At 39.4% G+C, this 15,466-nt stretch overlaps 1 protein-coding gene and 1 non-coding gene across 3 annotated transcripts; both read left to right on the forward strand.

The window, feature by feature from the left end:
- The first annotated feature begins 67 nt into the window (after positions 1-67).
- TRNAF-GAA (transfer RNA phenylalanine (anticodon GAA)) lies at positions 68-140 on the forward strand. The gene has a single exon. It is a non-coding gene; the product is annotated as a tRNA-Phe (tRNA).
- Positions 141-571: 431 nt separating this feature from the next.
- On the forward strand, positions 572-12,596 carry LOC115689569 (uncharacterized). Of its 2 annotated transcripts, none has more exons than XM_030615656.2 (20): positions 572-758; positions 847-1,169; positions 1,261-1,384; positions 1,645-1,727; positions 2,111-2,331; positions 2,424-2,535; positions 3,309-3,391; positions 3,815-4,024; positions 4,704-5,063; positions 5,638-5,809; positions 6,380-6,571; positions 6,689-6,898; positions 7,024-7,116; positions 8,566-8,762; positions 9,665-10,222; positions 10,308-10,388; positions 10,481-10,560; positions 10,830-11,525; positions 12,033-12,186; positions 12,318-12,596. In XM_030615656.2, exons 1-20 carry the CDS (start codon positions 605-607, stop codon positions 12,394-12,396), a joined length of 4,182 nt encoding a protein of 1,393 aa, XP_030471516.2. In that variant the 5' UTR covers positions 572-604; the 3' UTR covers positions 12,397-12,596. The 2 variants fall into 2 exon arrangements, with proteins under 2 accessions (XP_030471516.2, XP_056163038.1); XM_056307063.1 differs by having other exon boundaries at positions 12,033-12,169.
- Positions 12,597-15,466: the final 2,870 nt, after the last annotated feature.

Genomic DNA, 15,466 nt, shown 5'->3' on the forward strand with positions numbered 1-15,466 from the left:
TTTCTTTGGTATTATCGTAATTAAAAATATTATATATTTATCTTAAGACGAGAAGGCTGACGGAAATGCGGGGATAGCTCAGTTGGGAGAGCGTCAGACTGAAGATCTGAAGGTCGCGTGTTCGATCCACGCTCACCGCATTTTTCCTTCTTCGCCATCCTTTTGATTTTTTGGAGAGGGATGACTATACAAAAGTTTGAACTTTATCATGTTTAATAAATTAAAAATTATATTACATATTAAATCGAAATTTAGTCTTAAATTAATGTTATATTTTTAGATTCAATTTATCCACTGAATTATTTAGTTTGTGAATTAAATTAAATATATATCAAATTTTTATTAATATATCAATAAATTAAAAGTTTAACTACATTATTTATTGGATTAAAAATTTATGAATCATTTTGAATAATATATTAAACATTTAGCGATGACATTACGTATTATCCAAAGTAAAGTTAAGGATCGTGTTAATTTTTTTGTTTTGGGTCACGGCAAAAACCTCTCTTGAACCTCACGAAGCGCACGCACACCAGCAGCAACTCTGAGCACGAGCAAGCAACAACAGTCGAGAGCTTCAGCTGCGCATTTCGCAGCGAAAATGGCGGACCCCGTCGAGGAGCAGCCGCCGCCGCCGCAGCAGCAGCGGCGGCGCCAATGGCGGATTCAGAGCGGGCAGTACCTCGGAGAAATCTCCGCGCTCTGCTTCCTCCACCTTCCTCCCCCCCTCTCCTCTCTCCCACTCCTCCTCGCCGGTACTCCCTCTCTCTCTCCCTCTCTCTCTCTCTCTCTTCCCGAAGAATCACCAGTCCGACGTGCTTGTTTCCCGGTTTCTGCTCGCAGGTTCCGGCTCGCAGGTATCGCTGCTCGACCTGGAATCCGGGGCCATGCCGCGGACGTTCCACGTCTTCCGGGGGATCCGCGTGCACGGCATCGTCCTCGGCGGCGCCGATCTCACTGGAGAATCGTCGTCGTCTTCTACTTCGGCGCTCGATCGCGCCGTGGCCGTGTACGGGGAGAGGAGGGTGAAGCTGCTTCGCTTGTCCGTGCGGGTCGGGAGGAGGGAAGCGCCGCAGGAGAGGGGAACCGTGTCGTCGGCGGATTTGGAGTTGATTTCCGCAGTGCCGAGGTTGAGCCACTGGGTTATGGATGTCCGCTTCTTGAAGGTGAGGTTTTGGCCAGCTTCTTGGTTCGCGAAATGCTGTTGTTCGAGCTTTGATTGTTCTTCTGTTTCCTTATGATGGTTTGATTGAGTAGGACGATGGAACTTCTTCGGATGAGCTGAAGAGGTGTCGTACTGTTGCTATTGGATGCAGTGACAACTCCGTACACCTTTGGGATGTCGATAAATGTAGCTTGATTCTTGCGGTTTCTTCCCCTGGTTAGTCATCAATTTACTGTTCTTTTCCGTTGTTTATATTTTGTTGTAGTAGCATGAGGGTATTGCAGTTTCCTTGCGCGATTCAACTGCGCGCAGTCAACGCAATGACAACACCGGACGCATTTTTAATTTTTCGAGATATATAATTCGCAAGCCTCTGCCCCTCCTCCCAATTCCCTGCAAAAACAGAAATCAAAATAAAAAGGAAAAAGATTTGAGAGTTTCCTCGTTTTTTACCTTTGGTTGGATTATTAATGTAGAGAGATGCCTTCTGTACTCCATGCGGTTGTGGGGTGACAATCTTGAAGATCTCCAAGTTGCATCTGGAACGATTTACAATGAGGTGGCAAATCATTCAATCCTTAAATTTTGTGAATATGTATTGCTTGCGTTCTGATTTTGCTCCTTTTTGGTGAACATGTGATCATTTTGCCCCGTTGAACATTAGAGATTTATTGCGAAACTCGACTTCTCTAAATCATTTTATCCTCCATTAGTTGTTGCAAGGGGTGAACTTTATCTTGTCCGTGAATTTCTTTTTTTATTTCATTCTTTGGTGTTCGTTCCTTTTCTGATAGTTAAATTAGGACAAGACTTTGTTGGATTATCTGGCATATCTCCCGAAATTTTACTAAAAGTCTGGGTCGGAAAGTTTTGCTAGCTATTAGCTTGCATCTTTATGCTTCTGGTTGAAACTTAAGCAAATTGCCTGAATGAATTGCACAGATTTTGATCTGGAAAGTGGTTCCCCGTCATGATGCTCCATCTTCGATTGAGCCCACAGGAGAAGGCCTCATAAACTCTCGTGCTTGCAACAGTCTCCTCCATGAATGTCTTCCCTATGAAGCTTTTCACATCTGTAGACTTGTTGGGCATGAAGGTTCAATATTTCGAATCGCATGGTCCTCTGATGGCTCCAAACTGGTCTCTGTATCTGATGATCGTAGGTTGATTTTTTAATCCTGCAGCTCCAGTGTAATTTTTCCAAATTGCTTTGATGATGGAAAATTTGCTGATTTTTGTTTTCTCATGCATGCAGTGCACGTATTTGGGAAGTTCATTGCAAGTCGCGATATTCTAAAGATGCAGGGGAGGTTGGATTGCTTTTTGGCCACAGTGCTCGAGTTTGGGATTGCTATATATCTGATAATGTAAGGTTCGTTAACAGAGTGATATAAGACTGCTGAGAAGGCAAAGGAACAGAAATATTTCGACATTGCCAATTATCTATTTTAAGCTGTGTGTAAGTTTTCTTTTGAGTTGAGTGACATTGATGTTCCTGTTGTTATTTGCTTGTTGCATTCTACTTTGACCAGAGCTAAAAACAAGTTGCTTTGGACTTTTAGTTGCTGCGATGGTGTACATGCAAGTTGGTGCAACATGAGCCATACTGGATTCCTCAAATGCAAACGGAAGGCTCTTTTATGCTCAATGAAATGAACCTTCATTCTTGGAGATTTAATAATATAAAGATTTAATCATGGGCAGTAATGTAAAGTAAACAGCTATTGTATTTCTTTTTGCTAGTGTCTCAGAAGTTGTCTCTCGGATTGTATTTCTTTTCACTAACGTTGTGGAAGGTGTCTTTCTTTCCTAAATACATAAGTCGTCAAGCTGATTCTTACGAAAGAAGCCTTGAAGTTGCATTGAAGTATAAAAATAGGCACAATAGAAACCGCATTGTAAGATCAAAGATCAAGCAATTGGTAGTAGAGATTTGGTATTTGCTATAGATTAGTTCAAATGTCACCATCAAAGGCATTCCATGTATTTTGTTACATATTCAAGTACAGAGAGTGCTCACTTGATGTTATGACCATCTTTTTAAAGTTGCTGTTCAGCAACTTGGAATCAAGTCTGCTTAATTCTTATTACTGTCTTTTCGATACTGTGACTAACTTCTGTTTCTTGTGATTTCACTTAGTTGATTGTTACTGCTGGCGAGGATTGCTCATGTCGTGTGTGGGGACTGGATGGACGACAGCATGAGGTCATTAGGGAGCACATGTAAGTCACTATAGTTGTTTCTTTTCTTTTTCACTGTCTTCGTTTCCATTGATGTTGATTCAAATGCACACCACATGTGATAGTGGCACTTGCCCCTTTTCAGTTGAAGAGAAGATTACTCTGTGTACATCATTGACACCTTGCTTGTGAAGGAGAAGGCTAGGAAGCTGGCATAAAGCAAATCAGAATTCTCAACCCACATTGGATTTTTTTTGTCTTCATTTATGGATAGTGCTGCCTATAGGATTTATTTACTTCATTGAAGAAACAAATACCAATTATCTGTATCCTGGTGAATTATTTATTTAAGTCTTTCTTGTTTGGTAGAAGTAATTACTTTTAGTCTATAGCTGTCCTCAAATGAATATCATTTGTATCTACACAATGATGAGTTGGTAATGGCATGCCACTATTGTGTTTCAGTGGAAGGGGTATATGGCGGTGTCTCTATGATCCAAGATCTTCTCTCCTCGTCACTGGTGGTTTTGACTCTGTAATTAAAGTGCGTAAACTGGATGCTTCTTTAGTTGAGGCTTCTGCAAAACAGTCCAACATAAAAGACTTAAGCGACGGAACTGAACTACTTACTACACATCTTCCGACTTCGTCAAGTCATAGCGGACACATGGACAGGTAATATTAGCTTACTTTAGATTTGGAAAATCAAAATACCGTTGTACTGAACAATCTTAATAGAAAAAGACTAAATATTTTGATGTTGAATCACATTGTTGGTGTTCAATTCAATTGACATGATTGAAGATCATTCTTCTAGGGTTTATAGTGAATCTGTTGTTGTATCGCTGCTTCGTCACATAGATGAGCAGGCTAAATGAGCTGTCACTCGAGACTGAATGAAGATTTTACATGGACATTTATCTGTGTTTGAAATGCTTTTAAGAAGTTCATATTTCTTTTTCTGTTTGTATTTCACTTTACTTTTATCATTTTATTGTTTCATGCACTTTTATTGGTTTTCTTAGAAAGTCTAACCTAAAAGGTTAAGCTATCAGGTGGAGGGAGATCATATGTATATAAAAAAACATATTAACCTAATAGACAAGCGATGTGGGATATTTTTACTCCGTTTTCACATTCAAACCGGACTTTGAACATACTTGGAAATGACGAATAGGGAGCCTAACATGCAAAATGAATCTAAGATGAAAAACCTTTAGTAACAAGTTATAAAGTCCAATGTAAAAGCTTAGGCTATTAGGTAGAGAGAGATCACATGTATAGAAAGATCATATAAGCCCTGTAGACAAACGATGTGTGATACTTTAACAGATTTTTTCTTAACTTGTTGCAGCAAAAGCGAGTACGTCCGATGCTTGAGCTTCTCACGTGAAGATGCACTATATATTGCCACTAATCATGGTTATCTCTATCATGCTAAATTATGCAATGATGGTGATCTAAGGTGGACTGAACTTGTTCGAGTAAGTAATGAGGTGCCAATTATTTGTATGGAACTGTTGCCCTCAAATCCATATGATCCTTGGAATGATGCTGATGATTGGGTTGCTCTTGGAGATGGTAAAGGATGGACATCAGTTGTCAGAGTTGTAAAGAATTCCGATTCTCCTAAAGTGAGTGCCAGCTTCTCTTGGGCAGCTGAAATGGATCGACAGCTCTTAGGAATCCATTGGTGCAAGTCACTGGGACATAGGTAATACTCGCTTCTTGAACATTGGAACATGTCGATGAACTGGTGATAATTAAATTCTCAAAGGAACGAGCAAACATTGTTGGAACCTCATCATGAGTTTAGTTGTAGGGGTTGAACGAGGCGAAAGGGGCAGGCCTGGTTACGCAACAAGTACACGGTTTAGGAAAAAAATGCTTTCATCAAAACCTTGTTAGGCAGGTCACTTTGGGGTGTCGAGAACAAAAAGAGATGCTTCATGTAGGAGAACTATTGTTTCAATAGTAAGGGTGTCAAAGTCAAAGGATAGCCATGTGTCTAATGGTTTTTCCTAATGGAAGTGGAGTGGACTCAGGATCTGGTATGTTTTGCCCCGGCACATTTGATTTAAAGTGCACAATAGTAATCCTAAGGGTTTCGTGTCGTATCAATGTAGTAAAAGCCCAAAGTCAAGTTTCCGAAACTATTGTCTACTGACGTACACAAGAGCTCTCTAGTCTCTGAAAAGCTAGCCTCTGCTATTTGTTTGTCGCTTATATTTATGGTGCTTGATCTTTTCTAGGTTCTCATAATCGTCTTTGGTTTCCATACTGTCTAGGTTCATTTTCACTGCTGACCCTAGAGGAGCCTTGAAACTTTGGAGACTGTTCGAGGTTCCACAGTCTGGTTCTCTTTATCCAGAAAACAATCCACTAATTTCCTTAATCGCTGAGTTCAAATCAGATTTGGGAGCTCGAATTATGTGCTTGGATGTGGCATTTGAGAACGAGGTATATACTTGTGATCATTGTTATCACCCTTCCTTTAATGGCTTGACATTATCATCTGTAAGAAAACCTATAAAAAAAAAGTATCTATAAGAAAGCTAAATTTTTGTTATACTATGAGGAGATACAAATGCTAATTTCTTGAAAATGGTGTTAATTTGTTTGTCATAACTAACATTATCTGTTGCACTCTATTGACTACATCTTGAGGCTAACATTTAAGAACCATGAGCTTTTTTATACTTTTAAGAAAATTTTAGCTTTTATTCCAATCATTGAATGACATGCCCATTTCAACAGTCATGAGTAAGCAAAATCTTTTTGTAGCAAGTGCATGATTATCTACGGTCACCAACGTTGGCCATTGCTGATGGCCGTCAGGGTTATGAATAAAAGGAAACTCATCTTCCTTCCATCATAGCTAGCAATCTTCATCCTATGAATCTATCAAAACAAGTAATTCTGGACCACATATTTGATTAGACACTACTTTTAGGAAACCCAACCTTATTATCAACTAGTCTGTATTATGCAGAGTCCATACAGACATGATCATCTTGCTTGATGTTGCAGCTGCTGATCTGTGGGGATCTACGGGGTAATCTGGTTCTGTTCCCTTTATTGAAGGGCCTGTTGCTGGATACCTTTGTCATGTTAGCAGCAAAAATATCTCCAGTAAGCCATTTTAAAGGAGCTCATGGCATCTCAGCAGTTTCCAGCATTTCTGTGGCTCACATGACCTTCAATCACATTGAATTATGTTCTGTAAGACCTTTAATTTCTGCATCTCTCTTGAGGCAAACATATCTTTACATGATTCCATGGAAATGGTGTCTGCTGGGACATTTTACATTAAATGACGCACACTCTTTGTGGTTTCAGACCGGAGCTGATGGATGCATATGCTATATGGAATATGACAAAGGTCTGCAATCTTTGAATTTTGTAGGGATGAAGCAGGTGAAAGAATTAAGCATGATTGAATCTGTTTCCACTGATAATGAATCTACCAGTGACAGAACAAGTGGCAGTTATGCATCTGGTTTTACATCCACAGATTTTATAATATGGAACTTAGTTACCGAGGCTAAGGTTCTCTTCCTTTTCTCCTCTTTATTTATTTGTTTCATTTGTTTTTTGTTACTTTTACTTATCTTCTCTTGTTCAGGTCATCAGGTAGATATTTGTTTTGATATCTTACAGTACGATTGGAACAGGTCCTGCAAGTTTCATGCGGCGGTTGGCGGCGTCCACATTCTTATTATCTGGGTGATGTACCAGAGATGAAGAACTGCTTTGCATATGTCAAGGTTTGTTCGTATTATCATACTGAAATGAGATCATATTGGAGATAGAAGTAGTGACTCCCGTTGGAAATCTATTCCTACAATTATCTTACATCATTCATTTGATTGTCGGAATTTATCTGTGGAAAAATCTGACATCATTTTATTCGATTGTCTAAGACACTTTCACCACTAGTTGGTTGTCTCCAGTTATTAAACAGTGGGACTTGCAGTGCGTCTCACCTCATAAATGGGCCTTCTCTACTCAAGATGAAATAATGCACCACAACAAAATTCTAGGGACTTCTCATTAAACGAGTCCTAGGAGAAAGCCTTTCCAAAATATGTAAATTTTGGCCCTTGAATTGATCATTCGGGTTTATAATATCCTCACTCTTTTGCCATGCCATGGCTCTTTAGAGAAATTGACATGTAGAACAGCAAACTCTTATTCTGCTAAGTTGGGTTGGCTACATCATCTTATGCCATTTTTTGTCAAGTTTTAGTATAATCCAAGGGTTCCATAAGTCATCTTATGCCATTATTCTCTTTTATCTTATTCCAGTAGGTGGGGTTGGCTACATGAACCATCTTATGCCTTTATTCTCTGTCTCGTATCTAGTTTCTCTAAGATCCAAGGGCTCAAGATCTTATTTTAAGTCTCTATTCACATCTATTTAAGGTCTTCTCCTATCCTTTTGGGAAAATTCGAAAAGGGGCGAAAGTGGAGTATTTTTTCAAATAAGGCAACTTGAAGTGGATATTATCTCAAATAAAGTGCAGGAAAGTGGCCAATGGCGTCTCAAATAAGGACCTTTGGCCGGCCGGTGACTATTCCGTCGCATTTGGAGAAGGGTATTTTAGTAAAAAGAAAATTATAAGTATATTTTTTGATTTTTTCACTTTCTTTTTCTTTTCCTTTTCTTTTCCTTTTTCTTTTTCTTTTCCCTTTTAACATCTTACCCACTCTCTGCTGTAAGATTTGTGTTTAGCAGTGAGATGCTTCCACCATGCATTGACGCACTTTTCCCTCGCCCGACCGGGGGGGGGGGGCCCCCCCAAGGGCGGGGGAAGAAGGGCCCCCAAAAGAAAGCGAAAAAAAAAACCAAAACAAAAAAAAAAAAAAAAAAAAAAAAAAAAAAAAAAAAAAAAAAAAAAAAAAAAAAAAAAAAAAAAAAAAAAAAAAAAAAAAAAAAAAAAAAAAAAAAAAAAAAAAAAAAAAAAAAAAAAAATAAAAAAGTAAGAAGACATGCTCTCTTTTGTTATATGCTTGAAATAGCCTTCTTTTTTCTGGTTTTCAATCATTTTTACTTATCTGGCCTGAGTTTGTAGAGATGCTCCCCCTGCATTACACTTCCTAGAAAACAAGCCCTTTTTGTAGATGCTTGTTTTTCTGGTCAAGCATACTTATTTGAAAATAACATATGGCTTCTACTTCCAAACATTGTTCTCATTCTAACTTATCCATTCCAGGATGACATTATTTACATCCATAGACACTGGACAATGGACTCAAAGGACAAGATACTCCCTCAAAATCTACATTTGCAGTTCCATGGAAGGGAGGTGCATTCTTTATGCTTTGTTACTGGAGATTTCCATCTCAGAAAAAATAGACAATCAAGTTGGATTGTAACTGGTTGTGAGGATGGGACAGTGAGGCTGACTAGGTATTGTAATGACTCTCTTTTACAATTTGGATTGACGTAACTCTGCTTTTGTTGACACCCAGAAAGTTTCTTTAAATTTAAGATGAAGGTTACTTGCTTTCACTTGACCATAGCTGGGTAATAGCCACAAGTGGTGTGACTGTGGCAGACACAGCGCCGTGGATCTCTGGATAAATTTACATATACAATAAAGCTAGCTTTTGTCAGAATCACCGAACCAAAGTCAGCTTCCTAGAGTCTCTTGTGTTGCCAATTTTTCCCTTAAGTGATGTCTCTTTCTAGTTCCTTTGACATTTCACATGCTATCATTAGAACCTAGTTTAGCTATGCAATGCTTAATAGGATCTTGTTCTCATTTTCCTTTCTCTGTTAATTCTTTCTCAATTTGTTTCTGTCCCTCCTTTTTTCTTTATTATCATTTTTGCCGGTTTCTATAAGAACTTTGTTTGATGCCAATTTAGACATCCTCAGTAAGAAATTTTGTTTAATTAAATCTGGGAAACAAGGTTAGAACAACTGCATAGGTAGAGAAAAGCATTTTGTGTATAGATTTTGAAGCTCCCATCTCAGATTTTATCCTTGATAACTCTGGATTTTGTTTTTGATATGGTGGAACTAAAAGTTGATGATTATTAAACACAAAGAAGGAAATCTCGTTGTCCGCCTGCCAAATTGTACAGAGTCACATAATTTTGTTGAACTTATCGATGAATATGCAATGACAAATCCTAGTCTTATGGTGATCTGTCAAACTTCCAACCATCTTTTCCTAGGGACATGCGGATTTAATATCAGTCCTCTTAATAATTTGGTTTCATCTATCTCATCTCATGAGCAATTAGAGATGCAAATTAAGGAATAGCAAACTCACATACTAAGCTATTTAATTGTGCCTGATTTAGGTATACTCTATGCACTGACAATTGGTCTTCATCCAAATTACTTGGAGAGCATGTTGGTGGATCCGCTGTCAGATCGATATGTTGTGTCTCGAATATATATACAACCTCATCAGATACGAACGTGTCTGATATAGAGGATATAGAGAACCTCCCGAAGGATCTAAAGGGAACTCTCATGGAGGATGAACATAATCCATCTTTGCTTATTTCTGTTGGTGCAAAGCGAGTTCTGACTTCTTGGCTGCTGAGAAGAGGAAAACCAGATGGGAAAGAAGATGGTGTTACTGATTTACGATTACAGGAAGCCATAAATGGCTCATTGCCTTCATCAGCTGGGTCCTCTACATTTTCATTCCAATGGCTTTCCACGGACATGCCAGTTAAGTATTCAGTGCCTTCCAAAAAACCAGGAAGCATTAAAAAGCAGAATGTAAGATGTAAATCACTTCTGCCTGAAAGTGAGGCTCTGCAGTCGAAAGTATCTTCAGGTGATAAAAATGAAGATGACTGGAGATACCTAGCTGTCACTGCTTTTCTCGTTAGACATTCTGGTTCAAGGTGGGCATATTCATTTCTGTTTTGTTTGTAACTTTCTCAAATTCTGATGCATTTTGTCTTATCATCCTTTTTGTCTTCGTTTCAGGTTAACTGTCTGTTTTATGGTTGTGGCTTGTTCAGATGCTACACTTGCAATACGAGCTCTCGTCTTGCCCTATCGTCTGTGGTAATTTCAAGGAGCTTATAGAATGGTTCCTTATCTCCACTCCCTCTTTCCTCTTACTCAAATATAGTTACTCCTTCTCCACCCTATTGCAGGTTTGATGTTGCTCTGATGGTACCTCTATCATCACCAGTTCTATCATTGCAACATGTCATCATTCCACAACTATCAGATGGTTGGTTATTTACCTGAGAGCATTGTTTAGCATATGTTGACAACGCTGTCATATTAGATGTGCAATTTAACATGTATATGTCAAATTTTGATAGAAACCAATCATACTTGGCACAGCTTAGGCAGCTCATGTCCACAATATTTTGACTCACATGCTATCGTCCCCTACAGCTATAATATTTAGAGAAGTCGTGTTTCGGACTTATGCATGCTTGATGTTATGTGTTCCTGACAAGAGTTGTTAATTTGATCTTGCATTTTGAATTCCAGAAAATGTGCAGATTGGGAATGTATGTGTCGTGGTTAGCGGAGCCACTGATGGGAGTATTGCCTTCTGGGATCTGACTGAAAGTGTTGAAGCTTTTATGAGGCGGTTGTCAAATATCCATCTAGAACAGCTCATGGATTGTCAGAAACGGCCACGGACTGGGAGAGGAAGCCAGGGTGGAAGATGGTGGAGGTCGCTAAGCAAAGTTGCTCGTGCAGAACAGCCAATCAGTGATCCTGTTACTGTGAAAGCTATAAAGGAACTAAACGGGAAGTTGACTGGTGATGTTGCCTCCGGGTCTTCATCTTCTATGCTAGATGCCTCCCCTGAGTTAGATAGCAAAGCAGCTAATTCCTTATTCGAGATTATTGAAGTAAATCCTATTCATGTTCTTAATGGTGTTCACCAATCTGGCGTGAATTGTCTCCATGTTTGTGAAACAAAACTTGGCCAAAGTTCCAATGGTCGTTTTCTGTACCAATTAGTCAGCGGTGGTGATGACCAAGCACTTCATATTCTTGAATTTGAGGTGTTGGTACAGACTCCAGTCCAAGATCCAGTTGTTCCAAGTTCAGACGTCAGTAATTCTATACTCGTGGAGGAATTTCTTCATGATGAGCAGAACCAGAAAACCAAGTGGACGATTGAATTCATTTCTCAAGAAAAAATAGCTTCTGCTCACAACTCCGCTGTAAAAGGTAGAGGTTGCATCAATTTTTTTTTTCTTTATATGTAATTAACTTTAATTGCCTTCTCTTGAGATTGAACGTGCAAATTAAGTGGTAGATATTTTGGTTCTTGATTCTATCTTTGTCAAAGTCGCATGTCTTCTGCAGTTCTTCTACTTCTGACCTTTACATCCCCTTGCTCTGAACTTTCTGAAGTCAGTCATTGTGATTTGTCAATTTTTCCTCGAGAATATCTTCTCCTACAAACCACATTTTTGCGCATCTTTAACGATATTTGCTTTTTCCCATAGTTTTGAACCTTATCCCTTTGTCCTCAATGTTGTTTGCACATGGTCAACTCCAAGTTATATTTTTTGTAACCATTAGGGATGCTACCTGTTTCTAGAATATCTTTTCCCCTTCTAGATAGTTGCCAGTTGAATTTTCTCCAAGTTTTAACTTCTTTAAATGATATACACGACACACCTCGAATGCCTTCCTCTTCTGTAAGTTCTAACTGTAGTCATTGTTATGAAGGCGTTTGGACAGACGGCACTTGGATTTTCTCGACTGGTCTTGATCAGCGGGTCAGGTGCTGGATTAGCAAGGAACAGGGTACACTAACGGAGTTTGCTCATTTCATCATTAGTGTGCCAGAGCCAGAAGCGTTGGATGCAAGATCCTTTGGCCGGTTAGTGATGCATATTCCCCTGATACTATATTCGCAGTTATTGTGAAAAAAAAGTGAAAAATAAGCCTGAGCAGCACAAAATTATCCTCTGGCAGTTTCTAACGCTGCTTTTTTTTAAAATCCCATTCCAGGGACCAGTACCAGATAGCAGTAGCTGGAAGAGGGATGCAGATGATCGAATTTCACTCGCCTTCTTCTGAGATTCGGTAACAGCAATCAAAGCTTTTCCCTTTCCTTTCTTTCTTCCCTTCTAAAGATTCTTCGGGGCAAAGCCAAAAGGTTTATCCCTCATTGGATTCGATATATAAACTGAGATAGCATCTTACACGTTTTAAATGGCCCATCAACAGTGAATTGCATCTACCTGTCAGCTCACTTTTACTGGGTATCTCTCAACATGTACCTGTCTAGATTCTCTGGTTTTCTTTTCACTCTCCTGGATCTTATTGCTCAAAAAACGTTGAAAACAGAGATGCTCGAGGAAGAAGCAAATCGCTAGGTCTTCCATTTATATGCAATAAATTATCTTCTCATGTGATATGCCGGCACGGGTCGCGATTCCCCCAGTAGGAAGCTTTCTTTAGTTGCTCTCCAGTCCTTATCACCTTTACCTTAATTCGCTATCGTGCATTTATCATGTGAAGCTTAGCTTATTTTAGTTCCCCGTGGGCGTCGGCCTTTGAAAAAGGGCAAAGGACCATGAAGTGAAATATCGTCTCATTCAAGCTGGGCCTCCTTGTCCGAATAGGACCAAGAGTTGCCCTGTAAACGAAGAAGACAACTTGGCTTCGTCGCCATTAAAAAGCTCCAGTAAATGAAGAAAAACGAAATTAGAGGTGTCGGTCCATGGGGAAAACAAAAGGAAAAGATTTGGGACCTGGAAGTGGCGGTAAAGTGTCAGCCGACACGCCAGGAGACAGGTCATTCTCCCCATTGATTGAAGTGCTGAACAGCGTAAACAGCCGTGGCTCCTACCACCACCCATCCTCATTATATATCCCCCATGTGGGGCTCAGAGTTGCGCATTTATAGAGTGAACCCATGTTGTCATTACCTTTGTGTTTGTATTTATCTTTTTGGGTCCCGTTAACGAGTGTATCGGGGTTTTATAAGACGCCCGTGCCTCAGAAATTGAAATCTTTCTTTTCTTCGTCATGTTTCGATGATAATGAGATATGTCGAATGCGGCTGGACTTGGGGTAAAGCTTGTGTAATCTCATGGCGAGCTTGTGTTCAATGACACTTGACTCGAGTGGCTTGTGAGCATGATTAAATTAGCCAGGGTTATGTTAATTAGGATGACATGTCGAAGTTTTGAACATATTAACCTTTTTATTCTTTTCCGAAAACTTGTTAATGTGAACTCAACTCGAGCATTGAAAATACGGTATCAAGATAGTCCCGCGCTTCAGAAATTGAGCTCTATTTAATCCGAGTGCGATCATGACCGATCGATTCCAGAGCGGAGTTGAGTTCAAGTAGTTAGTAAACTACCCCTGCTCGACTTAGTTAACTTTAAACCTCTAATCAAGGCACTCTATTCTTCCCATCACTCTTTAAGATTAGTTCAGAAGTGTAAAACGATGGAGCATATGGGAGGAGTCGTGGGGGAGCACCTAAGCAAAGTGACCGACCGTGTAGAATTGTGGCGACCCACAATTTAAGCATTCCCTTCTCTCTTTCTCTCTTCTGGAAGCAGGATATTAAAATGATGGTCTTGCAATCAGTCGGGTTTGGTGCAGTATGAAGTGTTCTTCTTCTCCGTGGGAAAGTCAATTTCAACAACTTTTTCAAGCGCAAGAAATTGTCTCGAGCAAGATCGGGGACAATTCTCCAATAACACCATTTGCTTACGAATGACCTTTTCTCCCTCTCTTTTTGGTGGTGGGTTGTGGTTGAATTGGTGGTACAAAGATTTTGAGCTCTATATAGTCACAAGATACAGTCTCTTCTATTAGAGTGAATCTGCCCAGTTATGACCTTCACCATACGAGTAGAAGTATCTTGGAAGTACTTTGGAGATCTAATATAAAGCATAGCTTTTTGTGCAAAACAAGAAACGGTCATAACATATCATAATATCTCTTTTTCTTTTTCTCGGAACAGGTAAAACCAAGGTACTTGTAATTTCTTGGGGATGCAACTATGTAGACATCTCTCTCTCTCTCTCTCTCTCTCTCTCTCTCTCTCATATGCCCATATACACATCATGGGGTCCAACGACGTGGCCACTATTCTTATTTTCCATTTAAAGTATGGTTTTTAGAAAATGAAAGATATTGCAACATCACTATAACCATAGAGACGTACCTAACTGGTACAATTCTCTTTAATTATTTATGTATTTTATTTTCGTGCTCCTTATATGCCATGGTCGATGATTTTTCGCTGACCCCGACGAAAGACGACACAATCATAAGAGGGCATGTCATGACTCACGGATGTAATGATCGATCGAATGTCACTACGGTTGATCCGGTCCATGTGTTCAGATAAAATCTTTGCAGGTCAAAACTTTGCTTCTAACCGGTCAAAATGGTTAATCGTGTAGCGAGTATCGTATAAAAGTAACGTCTATTTTCCCTACCAGGAACTCTTGGTGCGAGAGAGAGATGATCGCGATGGCGAGTAGCGGGCGCTGTCCATAATTACATCTCTTAAACACATTTTGATAATTACATCTCTTAAACACATTTTGATAATTACATCACTAATTTTGAAAATTGGGACCAAAAAAAACACGTTTTGATAATTACATCACTAATTTGTCAGCAGTCAGTCACAGCGCTACGCGACACGATTTTCCTAATCTCTATTTTATGTTTAATTTTGTGTTTTTGGAGCCAGTCAATTTGCTCATGTGGTTGACCGGTCATCTTTTGTGGGTGGGCCCCAATCTAAGCCACGGCTTACTTCTTCAGCGGCTCGAGCTTATAGCTCTGATGGCTTTAAATGTAAATCTCTTTGATTTATATTTTACAAACAACGAGATAACAATCTGGTTTATGAGGAAAATGGTAATTCGGTAGGTGACCAAACTCCATGGTCTCTGATTTTGACTCGCGAGCACGATAAAAAAAATAAAAGAGATCTCGATTTTCCAAAGCACTAATTAATGCCACGTCATCAGATACAATATGAAAATTCAAATGTCAATTCCAAAACTGGACCCCAGATTTTTGTATTGGCCCGTCTTTCCATCTAGATCCACGTAAACGGAGTGCTGTTTACGAAATTATTGCATTCATTGAAAGTCTTTCGATTGTTTTCTACTTATTTT

Source organism: Syzygium oleosum, unplaced genomic scaffold, assembly GCF_021117445.2.
Source record: "Syzygium oleosum isolate NSW1041296 unplaced genomic scaffold, Sole_v2.1 Sole_v2.49, whole genome shotgun sequence".
Lineage (NCBI taxonomy): Eukaryota > Viridiplantae > Streptophyta > Magnoliopsida > Myrtales > Myrtaceae > Syzygium > Syzygium oleosum.